The sequence below is a fragment of the Oncorhynchus mykiss genome, chromosome 24 (genome assembly GCF_013265735.2).
Source record: "Oncorhynchus mykiss isolate Arlee chromosome 24, USDA_OmykA_1.1, whole genome shotgun sequence".
NCBI classification, from domain to species: domain Eukaryota; kingdom Metazoa; phylum Chordata; class Actinopteri; order Salmoniformes; family Salmonidae; genus Oncorhynchus; species Oncorhynchus mykiss.
This window is the reverse complement of record NC_048588.1, coordinates 9,655,195-9,675,552: the sequence shown is the minus strand read 5'-3', so window position 1 is coordinate 9,675,552 and position 20,358 is coordinate 9,655,195. Positions and strand designations below refer to the sequence as shown.

Genomic DNA, 20,358 nt, shown 5'->3' with positions numbered 1-20,358 from the left:
CCTTCTTTCCTCTCCCTCTTCTCTCTGACTCTCTCTCCCTCTCTCCGTTTCCCATCAGTTTGATGAATGACAGATTATTCCACAAGGAGATGAGATTCTCTCTTTCCCTCTCCTCTCTCTCACGGTTCACCATGCTTTCTTTCCTCTCCTCTTCTCTCTGACTCTCTCTCTCACGGTTACCCATGCCTTCTTTCCTCTCCCTCTTCTCTCTGACCCTCTCTCTCTCTCTCTCTCTCTCACGGTTCACCATGCTTTCTTTCCTCTCCCTCTTCTCTCTGATTTTCTCTCTCTCTCTCTCTCTCCCTCTCCATTTCTTTCTCTCTGCTTTTGTCTTGTGATTTATCCATTGCTTGTTTTTTTTCCTTCAATTTTTTTCAATATTTATTCCCATTGCAGGATTTGAAGCCGATTGTTCAATTGAACTGCAGCATAGAAATTCATGGCTGCCTCTCGATTTTTTTTTTCTTCATGAAGTGACAGAGGCGTGGGGGGGTGGGGGGTGGGGGCTGGTTTTGGGCATTGATGTGACGGGGGATTGAGGAGGGGAGGGAGGGGTGTTTACTTTAGAGGTCGGCCCTCTGGTGTGCACCTGAAAATTGGTTTTGTGAGCAGAAAGAGTCAAGCCAGTTCTCGTTAAGTCCTCTCCCCAAAACAGAATTGAGATTCCGAGTCTGGTTTATCTGGACGGACAGACGGTCGGAGGAGTGAGAGCAGGAGGGGGGGATGGAGGGATGGGGGGATGGAGGGATGGAGAGGTGTAACATGTAATTGAGCCCTTTGAAGGTCAGCGTCCTTTTGTTCCTGTTTTTCTTTTTTTATATATTTATTTATTTTAAATTCTTTCCCAGTTTCACCTCGCTCACAAAATGGCTTCGCTCACCTTGCTCCGCCACTGTGAGAAGGAATCCTTGTGATCAGCTATAAGGACAAAATTAATTATGTATCAAACCTAAAATGGCGTCCTGGCTGTCTCTGTTCTCTTTCTCTTTTTCTCGCTTTCTCTGTCTGTCTGTGGGGTAGAATACTACATGTGGAATGAGATCTATGGAGTCTGGTGGTTGGTTCTGTTCCAGCCTATTCACATGTGATGAAAGTCCTGCAGTAAGAGAGAGCGAGTGGTCTTTTTAATGAGAGTCTGGTGACAGTGACAGTGGAGGGCCTGTGTCACTGTGTCATTGTAGGGACGGCGAACGTTAAGGCAGCTGCACAGACACTATAGAAGCTCCAGTCTAGAGCGCCCAGTTCAATTGTATGTAGTTGTTGCAATATTTTGTGAGTGGGCAACATATACTATCATCCAAAATGGACAAGTTGAATTATTTTGCCATATTAAATGATTTTATAATGCGCTAATGTGGACAGTTTGTGTTACACAAACTCGCATTTACAATTGAGTGATTTTGACCTCAGATTGTTGATGTTAATATAACAGTTTATGGTCATCAAGATAAAACTAAATATATTTATTTAAACAGATACTGAACAAATATATAAACACAACATGTAAAGTGTTGGTCCCATGTTTCATGAGCTGAAATAATAAGATCCCATATATTTTCCATTCGCACAAAAAGCTTATTTCTCTAAAATGTTGTGAACACATTTGTTAACATCCCTGTTAGTGAGCATTTTTCATTTACCAAGATAATCCATCCACCTGACATGTGTGGCATATCAAGAAGCTGATTAAACAGCATGATAATTACACAGGTGCACCTTGTGCTGGGGACCATACACGGTTACTCTAAAATCTGCAGTTTTATCACAAAACAATGCCACAGATGTCTCAAGTTTTGAGAGAGCGTGCAATTGGCATGCTGACTGCCGGAATGTCCACCATAGGTGTTGCCAGATAATTGATCCGGTCCTTTGCTGTTGTTCTGGAATTGATTTGCACTTTTCGCACCAAAGTACGTTCATCTCTAGGACACAGAACGCGTCTCCTTCCTGAACGGTATGACGGCTGCGTGGTCCCATGGTGTTCATACTTGCGTACTATTGTTTGTACAGATGAACGTTGTACAGATGAACGTGGTACCTTCAGGCGTTTGAATATTGCTCCCAAGGATGAACCAGACTTGTGGAGGTCTACATTTTTCTTCTGAGGTCTTGGCTGATTTCTTTAGATTTTCCCATGATGTCAAGCAAAGAGGCACTGAGTTTGAAGGTAGGCCTTGAAATACATGCACAGTTAAACCTCCAATTGACTCAAATGATGTCAATTAACGTATCAGAAGTTCTAAAGCCATGACATGATTTTCTGGAATTTTCCAAGCTGTTTAAAGGCACAGTCAACTTAGTGTATGTAAACTTCTGACCCACTGGAATTGTGATACAGTGAATTATGAAATAATCTGTCTGTAAACAATTGTTGGAAAAATGACTTGTGTCTTGCACAAAGTCGATGTCCTAACCGACTTGCCAAAACTATAGTTTGTTAACAAGAAATGTGTGGAGTGGTTGAAAAACACGTTTTAATGACTCCAACCTAAGTGTATGTAAACTTCCCACTTCAACTGTATAAAAAACAGGAAGCAGCAACAGTATAATTTTCAACTTATGTTTGAGGAATCTATAATCGTACTTTTAACATTTTTTTCCCCACATTAATCAACTTAATCAGGTAAAAACTACTGAATGAACCCCAAAAACTTGCTCTGATTTATTGATTTTGATGCTATAAGTGAAATTCTGAAAAATGAGTTTGTCCTGGCTAGTCATTGTGTCCGTACTGTAGCAGACAGGTACAGGACAGAGTAGCCTATGGAGGAGACTGAGTAGTGATGCAGGCTGAGAGAGGACATGGGTGGTGGGGGCGGGGCAGTACCGTCACGACAACACGCACCCGGAACAAACAAAACACACCACCTGAACACACTACATGATCAGCATAGTCAGTCCCAGTTGCTCAGTCCTTTGCTTGCTGTAAACGGGGCTGGGACTTTGTCTACCAGATTGCCCCACCATGGTAAGGAATGCCTCTTATCAGAGCGAAGACCATTCTGGACTTTACCAAGTTACTTCCTCAACCTCAACCATCACCTTTAGCTGTAATTCTGGTCTGGTTTCCTCCTGAACTTTCCACATGCTGGTGCCAGTGCCGGTACAGTAGCTTCCTACATAGCTAGACCAGCTCACGCTGCCTGCCGCCCCGCCACTGCACTGCCTCCTCTACTGCAACAAAGCAGGAAGAGAAAACGGCTGTTGCCTAGCAATCCGGTTGCTATAGTGACAGGCTGGGTTCCCTCCTAAAGAGTATGTTGTTATGTACATTGAGTAGGGAGGGGAAGAGGGGAGGGAGTGAAATTTGGCTTTGGAGGGGTTGAAACGGAGGGGGCAGAGGAGTTCATTAAATGCAACAGAAAGAAGAAAGCGAGAGAGAGAGAGAGTGAAAGAAGGAGAGTGAGAGTAAAGAATTCTCTTTATGATTTATCATATATATTACCCCAGACAGGGAGAAGGCAGGCTGATATTGCACTGCTTCATTTGGTATTCTGTATTAACAGAGGAGAGGCCTGCCGGGTTAGGATTGGATCCTCAGTCATTTGGCTATCTTAGTATAACCCCCCCCATCCTGCTCATGAAAACATGTCTGTCTGTCGGAGCCTAGACACACACACACACAAACAAACAACCTATATCTTACTAGGATATCTTATATGTACTGTACTGTATACCTATGTTGCTGTCTAAGTTCCAGCGTTTCCTCAGTATTGATTGGGCGGGTCAGACAATGGGACCTAACTGCGGCTAAGAGTCTGAGTTTAGGGGCTTTTTAAACAGGATTTTACATTGTAGAATAATAGTGAAGACATCAAAACTATGACCAAAAAAGTGTTAAACAAATCAAAATATATCTTGTATTTGAGATTCTTCAAAGTAGCCACCCTTTGCCTTGATGATAGCTTTGCACACTCTTGGCATTCTCTCAACCAGCTTCACCTGGCATGCTTTTCCAACAGTCTTGAAGGAGTTCCCACATATGCTGAGCACTTGTTGGCTGCTTTTCTTTCACTCTGCGGTCCATCTCATCCCAAACCATCTCAATTGAGTTGAGGTCGGGTGATTGTGGAGGCCAGGTCATCTGATGCAGCACTCTATCGCTCTCATTCTTGGTCAAATAGCCCTTACACAGCCTGGAGGTGTGTTTTGGGTCATTGTCCTGTTGAAAAACAAATGATAGTCCCACTAAGCGCAAACCAGATGGGATGGCGTATCACTGTAGAATGCTGTGGTAGCCATGCTGGTTAAGTGTGCCTTGAATTCTAAATAAATCACTGATAGTGTCACCAGCAAAGCACACCCATATAATCACACCACCTCCTCCATGCTTCACGATGGTAACCACACATGCAGAAAATAGGTCAAATAAAGAAACACCCTTGAATGAGAAGGTGTGTACAAACTTTTGACTGGTACTGTGTATATACAGTATATATATAAATAAATACATTTGTATGTACTGTTTGTGTATTTGCTACAGACAGAGTGAGCCTCTTATGCTGCCATTTTATTCAAAATGAAAAAAATTGAACCTTTACTTAACCTGGCAAGTCAGTTAAGAACAAATTCTTATTTACAATGACAGCCTAGGAATGGTGGGTTAACTGCCTTGTTCAGGGGCAGAACGACAGATTTGTACCTTGTCATCTCAGGGATCCGATCTTGCAACCTTTCGGTTACTTGTCCAACGCTCTAACCACTAGGCTACCTGCCGCCCCGTAGTGTGTGCAGGTCAGTGTGATTACAGTGCAGCCAAAGATCAAGTTTTATTATGCACCAAAATCTCCACCGTCCTCTCGCTTTACAATGTCATTCTGTTTCAGACCCACAATGCACTGGGACTTACGCAACCTACTGACTGGACAGGGAAGAGAAACGAGCATGTTATTGCATTGCGTCTTGCTGGTGTGTTTGTGTGTGCGTGCATGTGTGTTTAATAGCGAGGAAGAGATAGGGAATGGGAAAAGGAGGTGGAGACAGATGGTGTAGGTATTTGTGTGACAATAGACGATTGCAGGGGGGAAAAAAAATCTAATTTCCTCTGTGAAAGAGAGAAGCACAGACAGGATGAGAAAGAGGAAACGTTCCTCATGAGATATCTCATCTGTGACTGACACTCTTCGTCTGACTGACTCGGTCTCTCTCCCTGCGTAATACTGGATCCATTGTCTCTCTCTGTGTGTGTGTGTGTGTGTGTGTGTGTGTGTGTGTGTGTGTGTGTGTGTTAGCGCCACAGTTATGGATGAAGATCATCATGAATATAAAGGAATCGTCATAACCTTTTCTTTCTTTTTAACTGCTTGCTGAAGACTGGACGGCCATTTCTGCTGTAACATGGACTCCAACATGATGAAACTTTGTTGCTCCTTGCTGAAATAAGCGAGGTGTTGTATCAAACAAGTCTTCGGTTGCCTAGGCAACGCCCTCCCAGCTCAAGCTTATATCATCAAATTCATGAAAACGTAACCATTACACTACCGTTCAAAAGTTTGGGGTCACTTAGAAATGTCCTTGTTTTTGAAAGGAAAGCACATTTTTTTGTCCATTTAAAACAACATAAAATTGATTAGAAATACAGTGTAGACATTATTGATGTTGTAAGTGACTATTGGAGCTGGAAACGGCTGATTTATGGAATATCTACATAGGCGTACAGAGAGAGGCCCATTATCAGCAACCATCACTCCTGTGTTCCAATGGCACGTTGTGTTAGCTAATCCAAGTATATCATTTTAAAAGGCTAATTGATCATTAGAAAACCCTTTTGCAATTGTTAGCACAGCTGAACACTGTTGTCCTGATTTAAAGAAGCAATAAAACTGTTCTTGTTCTGAGAAATGAAGGCTATTCCATGTGAGAAATTGCCAAGAAACTGAAGATCTTGTACAACGCTGTGTATTACTCCCTTCTCAGAACAGCGCAAATTAAGTGTCCGCAAAACACCAGTCTCAGCGTCTACAGTGAAGAGGCGACTCCGGGATGAGTTCCTCTGTCCAGTGTCTGTGTTCTTTTGCCCATCTTAATATTTTATTTTTATTGGCCAGTCTGAGATATGGCTTTTTCTTTGCAATTCTGCCTAGAAGGCCAGCATCCCGGAGTCGCCGCTTCACTGTGGACGTTGAGACTGGTGTTTTGAGGGTACTATTTAATGAAGCTGCCAGTTGAGGACTTGTGAGGCGTTTGTTTTTCAAACTAGACACTCTAATGTACTTGCCATCTTATTCAGTTGTGCACCGGGGCCTCCCACCCCTCTTTCTGTTCTGGTTAGGGCCAGTTTGCACTGTTCTGTGAAGGGAGTAGTACACAGCATTGTACGAGATCTTCAATTTCTTGGCAATTCCCCGCATGGAATGGTCTTCATTTCTCAGAACAAGAATAGACTGACGAGTTTCAGAAGAAAGTTATTTGTTTCTGGCCATTTTGAGCCTGTAATCTAACCCACAAAAGCTGATGCTCCAGATACTCAACTGGTCTATAGAAGGACAGTTTTATTGCTTCTTTAATCAGGACAACAGTGTTCAGCTGTGCTAACAAAAGAGTTTTCTAATGATCAATTAGCCTTTTAAAATGATAGACTTGGATTAGCTAACACAACGTGCTATCGAAACACAGGAGTGATGGTTGCTGATAATGGGCCTCTGTACACCTATGTAGATATTCCATAAAAAATCTGCCGTTTCCAGCTACAATAGTCATTTACAACATTAACAATGTCTACACTGTATTTCTGATCAATTTGATGTTATTTTAATGAACAGAAAATGTGCTTTCCTTTCAAAAACAAGGACATTTCTAAGTGACCCCAAACTTTTGAACGGTAGTGTATATGTACAATTATATTCATACTCGTGTATTAATTTACTTCTACCTGATGCCTTTCATGAAGGTTTTTGATTGCGTTATTATTATTATTTTCTCATAATCAAAAACCTTAATCGATGAATACATGCCTTAAATGACCCCGTTTGCATGAATTTGATGATATAAGCTTGACGCCCATTCAAAAACAGTACAGGGCTTTCATATGGTGTAGCAGAGGAGAGGAGAAAATGTGTGGAAAACAAAAACACTATAACTGTCATCCAAAATTCCATGACCGTCACAGCCCTAGTGTGTGTACGCATTGGATGAGAGCTGATACTGAAGGATGGATTGGGGGCAGAGGGACTCCCATTCGTCACGTTAAAGAGAGAGGGTGGGGGTTGGGAGTGGAACAAGCCTTTAAAAGTTATTATGCAAAGACATGCTGGCTATAAATCTTGTGTGTTTGTGCGTGCGTTTGTCTCGGTGGGCTTGTGCGTGTATTGTCTGTGAATGTGAGTGTATGTATACGTTATATTAGTGTGTATCTGTATGTGTGTCCTGGTGTGGTGCTCCCCTCATTAACCAGCCTGGCGACAGGAGTGCAGAGTGTGTGTTTTCAACCTGATGCTTTGACACAAGAGCAGCCACGTCTTCACTTCCCCTCTCCTCTTCGTGCTCTGCCCTTCCTCTCTCCTCTTCCTCTCCTATCTTCCTCCTCATCTTCCTCTCTTCCTCCTCATCTTCCTCTCCTCTTTCTCCCCATCTTCCTCTCTCCTCTTCCTCCTCCTCTTCCTCTTCCTCTCCCCTCTTCCTCATCATATTTCTCTCTCCTCTTCCTCCTCATCTTCCTCTCCATCCTCCTCATCTTCCTCTCTCCTCTTCCTCCTCATCTTCCTCTCCCCACTTCCTCTCCCCTCTTCCTCTTCCTGTCCCCTCTTCCTCTCCTCCTCCTCCTCTCTCCTCTTCTGTTCTATTTGCTCCCCTGCCATGCTGGAATGTGTTTTGTGTTGTGGGGACGGCAGTGTGTAGGTGAGACTAGGAGCTGATCTGTGTCCCAGGATCATCACTGGTTAACCCTAGACTAGTAGGATTGCTTTAGTAAAACCCTGTTTTATTGTCAGGTGCAAAACCACACTAACTAAGCTAAGCTATCTAATAGTTGGGCCTGTGTATGAGTTTCAGCTCAATGTGCTGTATGTTTGGACCTGTGTGAATAGGTTTATGTTCATTGTGCTATATGTTTGGACCTGTGTGAATAGGTTTATGTTCATTGTGCTGTATGTTTGGACCTGTGTGAATAGGGTTATGTTCATTGTGCTGTATGTTTGGACCTGTGTGAATAGGTTTATGTTCATTGTATGTTCAGAAAACAGAGTGAAGAGACATGGGTGAGAGAGCAAAAGAAGGAATGAAAGTGTGGAGGAGAGTGAGAAACAGAGAAAGTGAGAGCAGGCAACAGGTGCTTGTGGGTATTCCTGCGGAAGTGCTAATTCGATAAGGCTGTGGCCACTTTATCGACCAGCCAGTGCGGTATGGCTCTTAGGCTAGAGATTGTGCTAGAATGAGATTGTGAAAACTCCAGGAGCAGGCTGTATTGAGAATGAGGGAGTGAGAAAGGGAGAGTGAGTTGGAGAGAAAAAGGAGAGCGCGGAGAGAGAGAGAGAGAGAGGGCTGGAGAGAGACCGGGAGAGTGAGAGATTGGAAAAGAGGAAGAGAGAGGGGATAGAGAGCGTGAGAGAGGCAGAGGGGAGAGGAAGAGAGGTAGAGAAGCTTATACTTAGAGAGAGAGATAGGTAGGCGAAGAGAGGACAGAGATAGGGGGAGAGAAAGCGAGAGAAGGGAACGGAAGGGAAGGGGGAGATATGAGGGGGGTGTTTGAGGATTCATCTCTCTCCCCTAATTCCCAGTGGGTTCCCGAGACACACTTAAAAGCTGTGAAGTGTGCTGTTCTGCCTGTATTCTCCCAGTAATTGGAGGGGTGTTACAGGAAAGGTGGAGCTGGAGTTGAGATGGAGGGAGGGAGGTGTGTATCACCCTTGACAACCTCAGGAACGTGCTACCGCTCTCGCACATGTTCTTTGTCTGTCTGTCTGTCTGTCTGTCTGTCTGTCTGTCTGTCTGTCTGGTTTGGTCTGTCTGTCTGGTTTGGTCTGTATGTCTGGTTTGGTCTGTATGTCTGGTTTGGTCTGTATGTCTGGTTTGGTCTGTATGTCTCTGTCTCTCTGTCTGGTTTGGTCTGTATGTCTCTGTCTCTCTGTCTGGTTTGGTCTGTATGTCTCTGTCTGGTTTGGTCTGTATGTCTATGTCTCTCTGTCTGGTTTGGTCTGTATGTCTATGTCTGGTTTGGTCTGTATGTCTCTGTCTCTCTGTCTGGTTTGGTCTATATGTCTCTGTCTCTCTGTCTGGTTTGGTCTGTATGTCTCTGTCTCTCTGTCTGGTTTGGTCTGTATGTCTCTGTCTGGTTTGGTCTGTATGTCTCTGTCTCTCTGTCTGGTTTGGTCTGTATGTCTCTGTCTCTCTGTCTGGTTTGGTCTGTATGTTTCTGTCTCTCTGTCTGGTTTGGTCTGTATGTCTCTGTCTCTCTGTCTGGTTTGGTCTGTATGTCTCTGTCTCTCTGTCTGGTTTGGTCTGTATGTCTCTGTCTCTGTCTGGTTTGGTCTATATGTCTCTGTCTCTCTGTCTGGTTTGGTCTGTATGTCTCTGTCTCTCTGTCTGGTTTGGTCTGTATGTCTCTGTCGCTCTGTCTGGTTTGGTCTGTATGTCTCTGTCTCTCTGTCTGGTTTGGTCTGTATGTTTCTGTCTCTCTGTCTAGTTTGGTCTGTATGTCTCTATCTGGTTTAGTCTGTATGTCTCTGTCTCTCTGTCTGGTTTGGTCTGTATGTCTCTGTCGCTCTGTCTGGTTTGGTCTGTATGTCTCTGTCTCTGTCTCTCTGTCTGGTTTGGTCTGTATGTCTCTGTCTCTCTGTCTGGTTTGGTCTGTATGTCTCTGTCTGGTTTGGTCTGTATGTCTCTGTCTCTCTGTCTGGTTTGGTCTGTATGTCTCTGTCTCTCTGTCTGGTTTGGTCTGTATGTCTCTGTCTCTCTGTCTGGTTTGGTCTGTATGTCTCTGTCTCTCTGTCTGGTTTGGTCTGTATGTCTCTGTCTCGCTCTCCCTCCCACCCTCGCTTTCATCCGTCTCCCTCCCCTCTCTCGCTCTCTTTTTCAATCCCTCTCTCTCTTTCTCTGTCCGTCTCAAGGATGTACTACCTCAGGTTAGCATCTCAGACTTTAAGCAAGGCCTCAGGCATTTAATCATCGATGGGCTTTCCTTTCTGAGCAGGCAGGCCAGCGGGCAGCCTGCTCACTCACAGATGTGTCAGGGCCTGCTGATTCACTCTCAAGGGTCCTCACAGCCTCACGGTCCGCAGAGCCCGAGAGCAGCCCTGTTTGTAGTGTGTGCCGTTTGGCATATACTTTTATGTAACTGTGTGTGTGTACATACAGTTTTGCCCATCAGGGACTGTGGTAAAGCAGAGTCAGCGGTAGTCTGTTGAAATAAAAGACAGAGAGAGCCAAAGGCTTTTTCTTTTTTCTTCAACTCAAAGTGACATATTTAATGAATGAACCTACATGCATAAAATATGTACATATTGTATGTAGACCATACATACCTCTGTGCCCAAGTGTTGTAGACGAACGTGGGGATAGTGGTATGTTTGCCACAGTCCCCTGATTGTACGTAATGTTCCACTCCACTGTACATTACTGCTCATCATTATACAATTCAGTACAGAGCTGGCTGCTGCGCTGGTACCATGGACAGCTCCTCTCTTCTTTTGTGCCCCCCCCCTCCCATCCTGATCAGAGTTTTTTTTTTTTTTTTTTCCACTAGGGATTACAGACCAGCCCTCTGGAGTAGAAAACTCAATCTCCCCTCCACCCCTCCCCCAGCCACAATCCACCCTGGGCTGGATTAATGAGGGTCCTGGCTCTCCAAATCACACACCACACAGCCGCTGATTACTCCACCATGAACACTGCTGTGTGTGCGTGTGGGTTTATGTATTCGAGATGAATTCCTGTGTGTGTTGTCTAGTATACTGTATGTCGGTTTGTCTTCATCTGTCTTACGTGCGCCACTGGTGAGTCATTGTGACGTTCCTGTCCATTGCATTACATCTTAATACAGGAAAAAAGGACATATACAAATAGACTGTCCTGGTTACGTGATCAGATCTATTAAAGGTATTATGCAATCGACTGCAGTCAGTGAGACTGAGAGGATGCATGCAGGGAGACTTTCCTCTCCTTTAATGGTTATTCTAAAATGGCTTCCCACCGCGCACCTGCCGCTTGACGCACAGCAGGTCTGTACCAGCCCCCCCCCCCCCCCCCCCCCCCCCCCCACCACTCCTTTGACAATATTAAACAGACCCCTGGGCCTCCCAATGGATTTTCCTCCCCGTCTTCCTCCTCCCATCCCTAGCTGAGCACGAGCTGGCGAGTCCCAGGCTTCAGCGGGCCTGTTCCTTGCTTTACCAAAACCAACATATGGAGTAGGGAGAGTCTTATCCAGCTGGGATGCTCTGCAGTCTGGCTGGCTGGAAGTCTCATATTCGCCATCTCACTCAATGTTTCCTGTCTCTGCCTCTTTCCCTCATTATTGCTTTCTCTCTCTCTCTCTCTCTATCTTCCTCTTTCCCTCTCCAAACCAGCGATGTTCCTCCTACATCAGTCTAGTTCTAAGCCTGTTGAGTCCTCAGCTCTACACCAGCTTCAGTAGCAGGTCATCAGTAACCACAGACCACAGCCATAGACTCAGTGCTCTGGGTCTGTGCTCAATGGAGCTTCATACAATTGCTGGATCCCAAAAAACAGAGCATAGAATATAAGAGTAATATGCAGCTTTTCTGTAGGAGAGCGTTTGTTAGGGAAAGAGCTCTATCGTATGTAACCTTTCCACCTGTGTGATTGCAGCTAAGAAAGCTGCAGATGGGTCGGTCATCCCTAACGGCTACTGTGACTTCTGCCTGGGCGGCTCCAAGAAGACCGGCTGTCCCGAGGACCTCATCTCCTGTGCCGACTGTGGACGCTCAGGTACGGACAGACAGACACTCCTATGGACACCGGTTTTAGTTGGTTTTAAATGTGTCATTGTGTGTGTGTGTGTGTGTGTCGTTCTCTGTGTCCCCAGGCCACCCGTCCTGCCTGCAGTTCACAGTCAACATGACGGCAGCAGTACGGACCTACCGCTGGCAGTGTATCGAGTGCAAGTCCTGCAGCTTGTGTGGCACCTCCGAGAATGACGTGAGTGCCACACGCATGCGCACAAGCACGCATGCGCAAACACACCCCTTCATACTCCCAAAACATCATGCAACATGCAACAATTTCCAAGACTTTACTGAGTTACAGTTCGTATGAGGAAATCAGTCAATTGAAATAAATTCATTAGGCCCTAATCTATGGATTTCATATGACTGGCAATAAAGATATGCATCTGTTGGTCACAGATACCATAAAAAAGGTATCTGGATCAGAAAATCACCATTTGTCTCATGCAGCGTGACACATCTCCTTCGCATAGAGTTGATCAGGCTGTTGATTGTGGCCTGTGGAATGTTGTCCCACTCCTCTTCAATGGCTGTGTGAAGTTTCTGGATGTTGGTGGAACTGGAACACGCTGTTGTACACAACGCTCCAGAGCATCCCAAACATGCTTGTTGGGTGACAAGTCTGGTGAGTATGCAGGCCATGGAAGAACTGGGACATTTTCCAGGAATTGTGTCCAGATCCTTGCGACATGGTGCCGTGCATTATCATGCTGAAACATGAGGTGATGGCGGCGGATGAGTGGCACAAAAATGGGCCTCAGGATCTTGTCACGGTAACTCTGTGCATTCAAATTGCCATCGATAAAATGCAATTCTGTTTGTAGCTTATGCCTGCCCATACCATAACCCCACCGCCGCCATGGGGCACTCTGTTCACAACGTTGACATCAGCAAACCGCTCACCAACACGGCGCCATACACGTGGTCCGCGAATGTGAGGCCGGCTGGATGTACTGCCCAAAAAAACTACGTGGGAGGCGGCTTATTGTAGAAATGAAAATGTTATTCTCCGGCAACAGCTCTGGTCAACATTCCTACATTCAACATGCCAATTGCTGTGGCATTGTGTTGGGACCAAACGGCACATTTTAGAGCGGCTTTTTTTATTGTCCCCGGCACAAGGTGCACCTGTGTAATGATCATGCTGTTTAATCAGCTTCTTGATATGTCACACCTGTCAGGTGGATGGATTATCTTAGCAAAGGAGAAATGCTCACTGACAGGGATGTAAACAAATGTGTTCACAGAATTTGAAGAAATAAGCTTTTTGTGCTTATGGAACATTTCTGGGATCTTTTATTTCAGCTCATGAAACATGGGACCAACACTTTATATTTTTGTTTAGTGTATATCCCACTCTCCATTTACCCCAACACATACCTCGCCTGGACTCTCCTCCTCCAGTAGGAGTAACACCCAATGGCACCTGTTTTTACAACAGGGAATTCAATATTGGGGACAGATCAAACGGGTAAAGGGAAGGTTACTACCACACTGAAATAAAATGGGCGCAAACACGCAGCAAATCCGGGCCTATGTGTGGTAGGTGTAGTGTGTTAATCTGGTTAAACATTACAGATACATATTTGCTCCTATATCTGATTGATAATGACATACCATTATTTGTGTTTGTGTGTTCCCTTGTTCCAGGATCAGTTACTATTCTGTGATGACTGTGACAGAGGCTACCATATGTATTGCCTGAGCCCCCCTATGGCGGAGCCCCCAGAGGGTAGGTACACTACAGGATATGTGGAGGATATAGGCCTAGTGTAGTCCTATAGAATACTGTATAGGATACCTAGGCTGGCATATTGTCGGTAATTGATGACCATGCAATGGCTGGGTTCATAATGTCACTTATACAGTTGGTGAATTATAAGGTGAAAGTGCATGTGCGTGTGTCATCAGCATGTCCACTTGACATGGCTAAGAGATTGCAAATCTCCCACGCTGTTTGACCACAGTACGTGGGGTTGCACTCGCAACAGTCAGCCAGTGTTCAATTTACAGTGTTCATTTATTCTGCTAGGATTAACCCTTGGGCTTTCCAGTAACCAGTGAACTTGTGAACTGTTGATCTTCCAGGGAGCTGGAGTTGCCATCTGTGTCTGCGGCAGCTTAAAGAGAAGGCCTCGGCCTACATCACCCTGACCTAATCTACCACGCTACACCCCCCCCCCCCCCCCAAACATGGCAAACGGACCTACTACAATATGAGAAGACTCCCCCAAGCCCCTGCAGTTTTTCCTCCTCTTTGAAACAACAACAGATGTCCGTCCATCTCTCCTGTCGTCAGGTCTCCCAGCCCCAGCTGTTTTAACGTCAATGGAAGCATGTACTTCCCAGGGTGCACCATGCTCCATCCAGGTCTGTCCCTGTCTGTCCCTGCTGAGTCCCAGCCACCTGCCGCTGGAGTCCCCTCCACCTCGGGCCCAGGATGAACCACCTTTTACCCCAGCAGCATCAGGGAGAGCATCTGATCATCAATAGTCTAACTGGCCCTTCACCTTCTGTCTCCGAAGAGCCGTTTATCAACAGCCCACAAGGGCACTTTCTCTCCTGTGAAGGGTCCTTAGAGGAGCCTTAATGAGCATCAGCTGCCACTGTGGCCCTATACTACCATAGCTCGGCTGTGGCCCTGGCAGTGGAGTACACACGGAGAGGGAGAGGCAGGCCGTAGTGACGCCTAGACTCCTCGTTAGGTTTAAACAGCTGCAGCCCCGCCCCCTTCCTCCCACATGGTGCCTCCACTCACTCTACTTCAGCCTTTGACAGTGAAGTACTCTGGGATTGATACCATCGCCCGGAGCTATTGTGGCTTGATGACATTTGCAGAGGAGAGGGAGTGGAGAGGTTGTCACTCTGCCATCAGCCACTTAGATCAAATTGTGTGTCCAAAAAAAGAATGAATTAGAGCAAATGTTTTCCCCAACTATGAACTTCTTGTTACCTTCATTTCCTTAAAAAAAAAACTGAAAAAGCCAACATGAGACTGCTATGACTTTGGTGGAGCTTGGTGTATTTTGGCTGTGTGTGTAGCAAGAATGTAGGTATGTTTTAAGTGTGGACAATGCAGATTTTAATGTCTGGCCTTGTCAAAAATACAGGGCCCAAATTTCTTTTTTTTTTAAACTTTATTTGCATGGTGTTAACATTATAGTTTTTAAAGATATTTTAAGGATAAAATGTATTTAAGAAAGCACACTTAATTCGCAATAATGTGTTTGTTGACCCATTTGGGTAAAGTTGAGTGTGTGTGTGTGTCCATCTGTATGTGTGTGTGTGTGTGTGTGTGTGTGTGTGTGTGTGAGGGTAAATGTGCCCTCCTAAAACTGTGTGGAAGTGAGAGCCAACCGTAGCCAACCAGGTGCTAGGCAGGACCTATGGCAGGGTCGGGGAGCAGGAAGGGGAGGGGCTTCTGATTCCTAGAAACACCACCATGACTTACTGTATTATGTTTTCTGTTGGACCAAACGAATTCAAGCCAGCTTGCGCCGTTTCTCTCTTCCGAGCCCTTGTTTTTTCTCGAAGGATAACTCATTTTTGTGAAAAGTCATCAAAACTAGTAGAATGAGCGCTTTACTATCTGCAAGACTGCTTTGCGTGCTAGGACCTTGTAATATAATGTGCTTTCAAAGAGTAAGCTAAAAGCAGAGGACTTCTACTAACTGGGACGCCAGCATGTGTTTGTGAGCTTGTACTGAGACAAGTCTTTTTTTCAACCCAAAGTCCCCTCCCCCAGTGGCCTATCTGACTGGACTATTGCATCACGCTGCAACTTTGATTGGTCCAATGATTCCTCTTCCTAGAGCTTTAAGTTGGGAGGCATTTTGCTGTAAATAGATTGTCACTCTCTCCATCTATCAAAAAGACTAATTGCAATTTCATAATTCACCGTCTCTCAGTGCACATCGAAATATGAACTCAAAAATACTATTTCTGTCTATTTTAATGCACTTAAAAGTGGTTATCATATTTGCCTCCATATTTGTAATGTCTCTACTCCTCAAATGTATGTGTTTATATTCTACTATGGTATGATCCAGCACACACAGCCATGTTGGGGAAAAGGTCACTACTTGCGCTACCCAAAATGTATGTACCATCATTTTAGCCATGTGATACCAGAAATGATCTTGATTTCATATTTTGATATTTACTTTATTTATTTTTCCTTCGAATAACTAGGGATGTTTTTACCTCTTCTCTCTCAGAATTGTTCTCTTATTTGTTTTTGTTGGTGTTTTTGTACTTCAAACATTTTGCACAGTGTGTTTGTTTGGCATGTGTGTGTACGTGTGTGTGTCTATGTGTGTGACAGAGAGAGAGAGAGGGGGTGGGGGAGTGGTGGGGAGACACAGGCAGACTTAAAGGCGTTGTCTGTCAGTGGTTCTGTTCCAAATTACACCCTTTCCTCTTTGTAGTGCACTATTTTGAACAGTGGCCAAAGGGCTCTGGTAGAAAAATAGTGCACCACATAGGGAATAGGGTCCCATTTGGGGTGCACACATTCTCTTTAATCTAATAATGAGGTCATAGAAAAACAAACAGTCAGTCGATGGTTATTATTTTTCAAACTTCCTCTCCATGACACAAGCTGCATGCCGATACATCCAAGACTACAGTTAACACTAGTGTACTGTGTTAGAATGGGTACTGCTGAGGCCTCAGTCCTTGCTACTGTAGTTGGCCCTGAGTGACAGTAGCCTGATCCCAGATCTGTTTGTGCTGTCACATGACAATGACCCTTAGAGTTGGTAAGACAGCACACAGATCTAGGATCGGCCAGAGAGACAGAATGTCATTCTACCGACTGTAGTGTCAGTAGAATGTGTCATGATAGATTGTCTTTTGAGGAGTCTGTCCATTAAAAGGACAATGTGAAAACCTTCACAACATTACGGTTTCATCCTTTTATTTAAGTTTCCCACCAATATCCAATCAGAGTTGTGTTCAGAGCCGGTACTGAGGTAATAGCCAGGGGATGACGTGATTCTGAGTGGGTGAGGTGAACTGATCTCACTGATAATAAGCCTTTACTTCTGAATTTATTCCTGGCACTTAAGAGGATGTGGTGGAGTCAAACTACTTTGATTGTACTCTCTGAGAGGATGCAGTTGCAGAAAGAGGGGTGACTCTAGCTCAGATATGACCTTTGACACCCCCCCAGGAGACTGAGCTGAAAGATAGGGGGTCACCCAGTGATCTATCCTGTTCCGTCTCAGCATCCTTCACTCCCTCCCCATCTTTAGACTGGGGGTGGGATTAGAATGGAAAGATTGTTGGCCAGTCCTCAAAAGAAGCAGGATTTTGGCCCTCTTGTAAATTATCGTGCTGTGATCTTGCTTGCACTTTTTATTACCAAAATAAGAAATTCCTGTGTGAGTGTGTGCACATTTTCCTTTCTTGTAACTGTCTGTTGGAAAAAAAGAAACATTGGATAAAATGAATTTGTTCGTATTTACCCTGATGGAGATCAAATCTTCCTGGACACGTGGGTTGTTTTTTCCTTCTCTACCTGGGAACACTTTGACATATTGACTACAACTGCATAGCTGTCATTCATTCACTGTAAATTCATCTGTCTTTCTCCAGGCACACAATTTTCCCACATTTTTCTCTCCTGACTTCTTTTTTCATTTACAAACAATCATAAATAAAAGTTGTAACTCCTGAAAACGTCTGCTGTGGTGTGTGTCTGTGTGGAGCCTCTGAACACCCACCAATCCAGCAATGTTTGTGTATTTCTGAGGAAAATGAGAGAAGCTGAAAATTCATCCCATTATGTGTTAAGTGTCATAAATATGTTATTTACAATAGATGGTTTGGAGCTTAGATCCATAAACCCACGTGTGCACTTTTCTCCCCAAAATATAATGATCTACCAAAGTATGATTGCATTACTTGAACCTCTTACAGCTTGAAAGTAAACAGGTTCTCTTTGAGCTACAATGTTGATATATTGGAGAATAGGCATCTATCATACTGTAGTCCTGGAGACCTGGCAAGTGAAACAAATCCTGAATTCCATTCTTCACCTTCCAGAAGCCAAATACATTTAAAAAACACACAAGAAAAAGAGGGCCACCAGAATCTTCACTAGTGCACACTCTTTTCCTTGGGGGAAATGTGTAGATAAAAATACATATATTCTTGGATACTGATTCTTCCATCCGTTCCTTGGCAAAATTCCCACTTCCACCTTATCCCAAATTCTGTAAATCCCTCCAACCATCCAACAGACTACCACTAGCCTATTCCCCTCTCTTCCTACCCACGTTATTCTGACCCCTTGTCTCCCTCTTCCATCTCTAAGGATGTCTGTGAAGCTTTTGTGTGTGTGTGTGTGTGTGTGTTTATAGTACTGTATGCATGTTTTGTGTTTGTGTGTATCTGTATGTGAAAGGGGGTGGGGGGGGGGGGGGGGGGGGGTTGAGACTCCCAGCCAATTACCACATCTACCAGACAGGCTCAGACTGCCTCTGTGCCAGCCAATCAGAGAAGAGCTGCGCATAGCTGGGCCCAGGGTGGTTGCCATGGTAACTCTGGGGCTGTTTGCATGGTGGATGATGGAACAGTGATGGATTACAGTAATGGGGTGTGGGGAGGGAGGGAGGGAGGGCTCATACATAAATATATTGGAAATGTATGAATATATCTTAAATGAATTGACGTTAGGAAAGAAGAGGGAAATGAAGGGGGTGCAATGGGGTATTGGGGGTGCCTAAAATGTAGGCTACCTATTTTATTCTGTCTGTCTGGTCTAAGGCTGATAAGGCTTAAAGAATAGTCTGGAATGCCGTCTCACCTTTTGTCTCCTCAAGTCATTGGGACATTAGGAACTTAGACAGTGCTCTGAATGATTTACTCAGTCCAGCTATGGCCCACTGTAGGTTCAGCAGTAACCTAGCAGACAGGTAGATAGATGGGAATTTGTGGAAAGGGCTCAAGATTTGGAACCCTCAAGCAGCTCCGTTGGTAGAGCTTGCAGCCCCAGGGTTGTGGGTTTGATTCCCACGGGGGACCAGTATGAAAAAAGTATTAAAATGTATGCAGTCACTACTGTAAGTTGCTCTGGATAAGAGCATCTGCTAAATGACTAAAATGTAAAAAAAACTAAGCACAGTTATGGTAGAGTCAGTGGCCAGTACTGTCCTACACACACATTTTACTCTACAGTATACATAACAATGGCTTGCAACTTACTAGGATAGCAGTACTTCTCAACAAAACATTGGCGTCCACACAGACAACTACTAGAGTAATAACCGGTCTGATCCATACGCATTATTTATCCATAATCCTTGTGATTAGTGACAACAGGCAATTAAAAAGGAATGGGACAATCAATTGAGTGACCAGGATCAATGTCAATGTAGGCACGTGGGCCTGTGAGTCACGAAAAGCCTATTCACATCCAGAAAGGCAGTCTTGACAAATTAACAACTGGGTCGTTAGAAACAGTTGTCATTATTAAGCTTTAAATCGTGTTCACTTGTCACTCACGCTTTTTTAGCGGCAAATGAATGCCTGGCAAACATCAGCCCGTGTGTCCCGTGTGCTCGCTTTCCTGGAAAACCGAATCCTCGAGACAATAAATCTACACTCTTGAGATGTAGCACATTTCAATTCTACAACAATGCCCGGTGGATAAATATGGGGGTAGAAATTGGTACGGGTACTGCCTGCATTCTGGAATGTTGTACCATGATGACCATGGGACATATAGCCAGGTCTCCCCGTTACACCCCCAAACATCTGATACAAACCTGACATCTAGTGGCAAACTTTAAGAGCAGCACCAACCCCCATTACAATGTACTGTAGTACTGTGTCTGTGTGAATGGAGCAACCAGACACAATATATGACAGCTAGTTACCGCTTTGAATGTAACACGGTGTGAATGATTTACATGAAAGATGTTGAGACGGCACGGCCAAAGCAAAGTACTTACTATACATGAGAAATCTAAGACTGTACCGTATACCGTAAATCTGAATTAACAAGTTTATAATCAAATGATTTAAGTGTCCTCATACGGTTGTGGAAAAAAACATGCATGGTTAACTCCCTGGTTTTGATCTCTCTAATCTGATCTGCACTATTTTCCCCTTGTGCCTCTTAGGGTTTGTGAGCGAACGTGTGTGCCATGTGGGTGGGACCAGACCAGGAATCTAGCCAGGTTGACCCTTGCCTGGGAAACCAACATGTGAGACTAGCGTTACACAACCAAGACTTAGCCATCGACTTTGACTACTTCGTCAAAGCTCTACCATAAGATTGAGACCAGAAGGAGAAATGTGTCATTTAGAGGTTTGATCGGTACTGTACGTTGCGATCTAATTCCTGATGTTCATTTCTCAGCTAAATAGTCAATTAATGGTACCCAAACTATCTGCACAGACTGTCTTGCACTGACCCTACACACTAAATATACTTTATGTACACACCATA

The 20,358-nt window shown here is 44.5% G+C and overlaps 1 protein-coding gene across 1 annotated transcript in view; it reads left to right on the top strand.

The window, feature by feature from the left end:
* The window catches only part of dpf1 (D4, zinc and double PHD fingers family 1), a 72,343-nt gene extending 54,761 nt beyond the window's left edge, over positions 1–17,582 (top strand). Inside the window, exons 9-12 of the mRNA XM_036961761.1 lie at positions 11,764–11,883; positions 11,981–12,093; positions 13,551–13,632; positions 13,989–17,582. Coding sequence (XP_036817656.1) covers positions 11,764–11,883; positions 11,981–12,093; positions 13,551–13,632; positions 13,989–14,059 — 386 coding nt within the window. The 3' untranslated portion in view covers positions 14,060–17,582. The remainder of the gene's footprint in view (positions 1–11,763; positions 11,884–11,980; positions 12,094–13,550; positions 13,633–13,988) is intronic.
* The last annotated feature ends 2,776 nt before the right edge of the window (positions 17,583–20,358 follow it).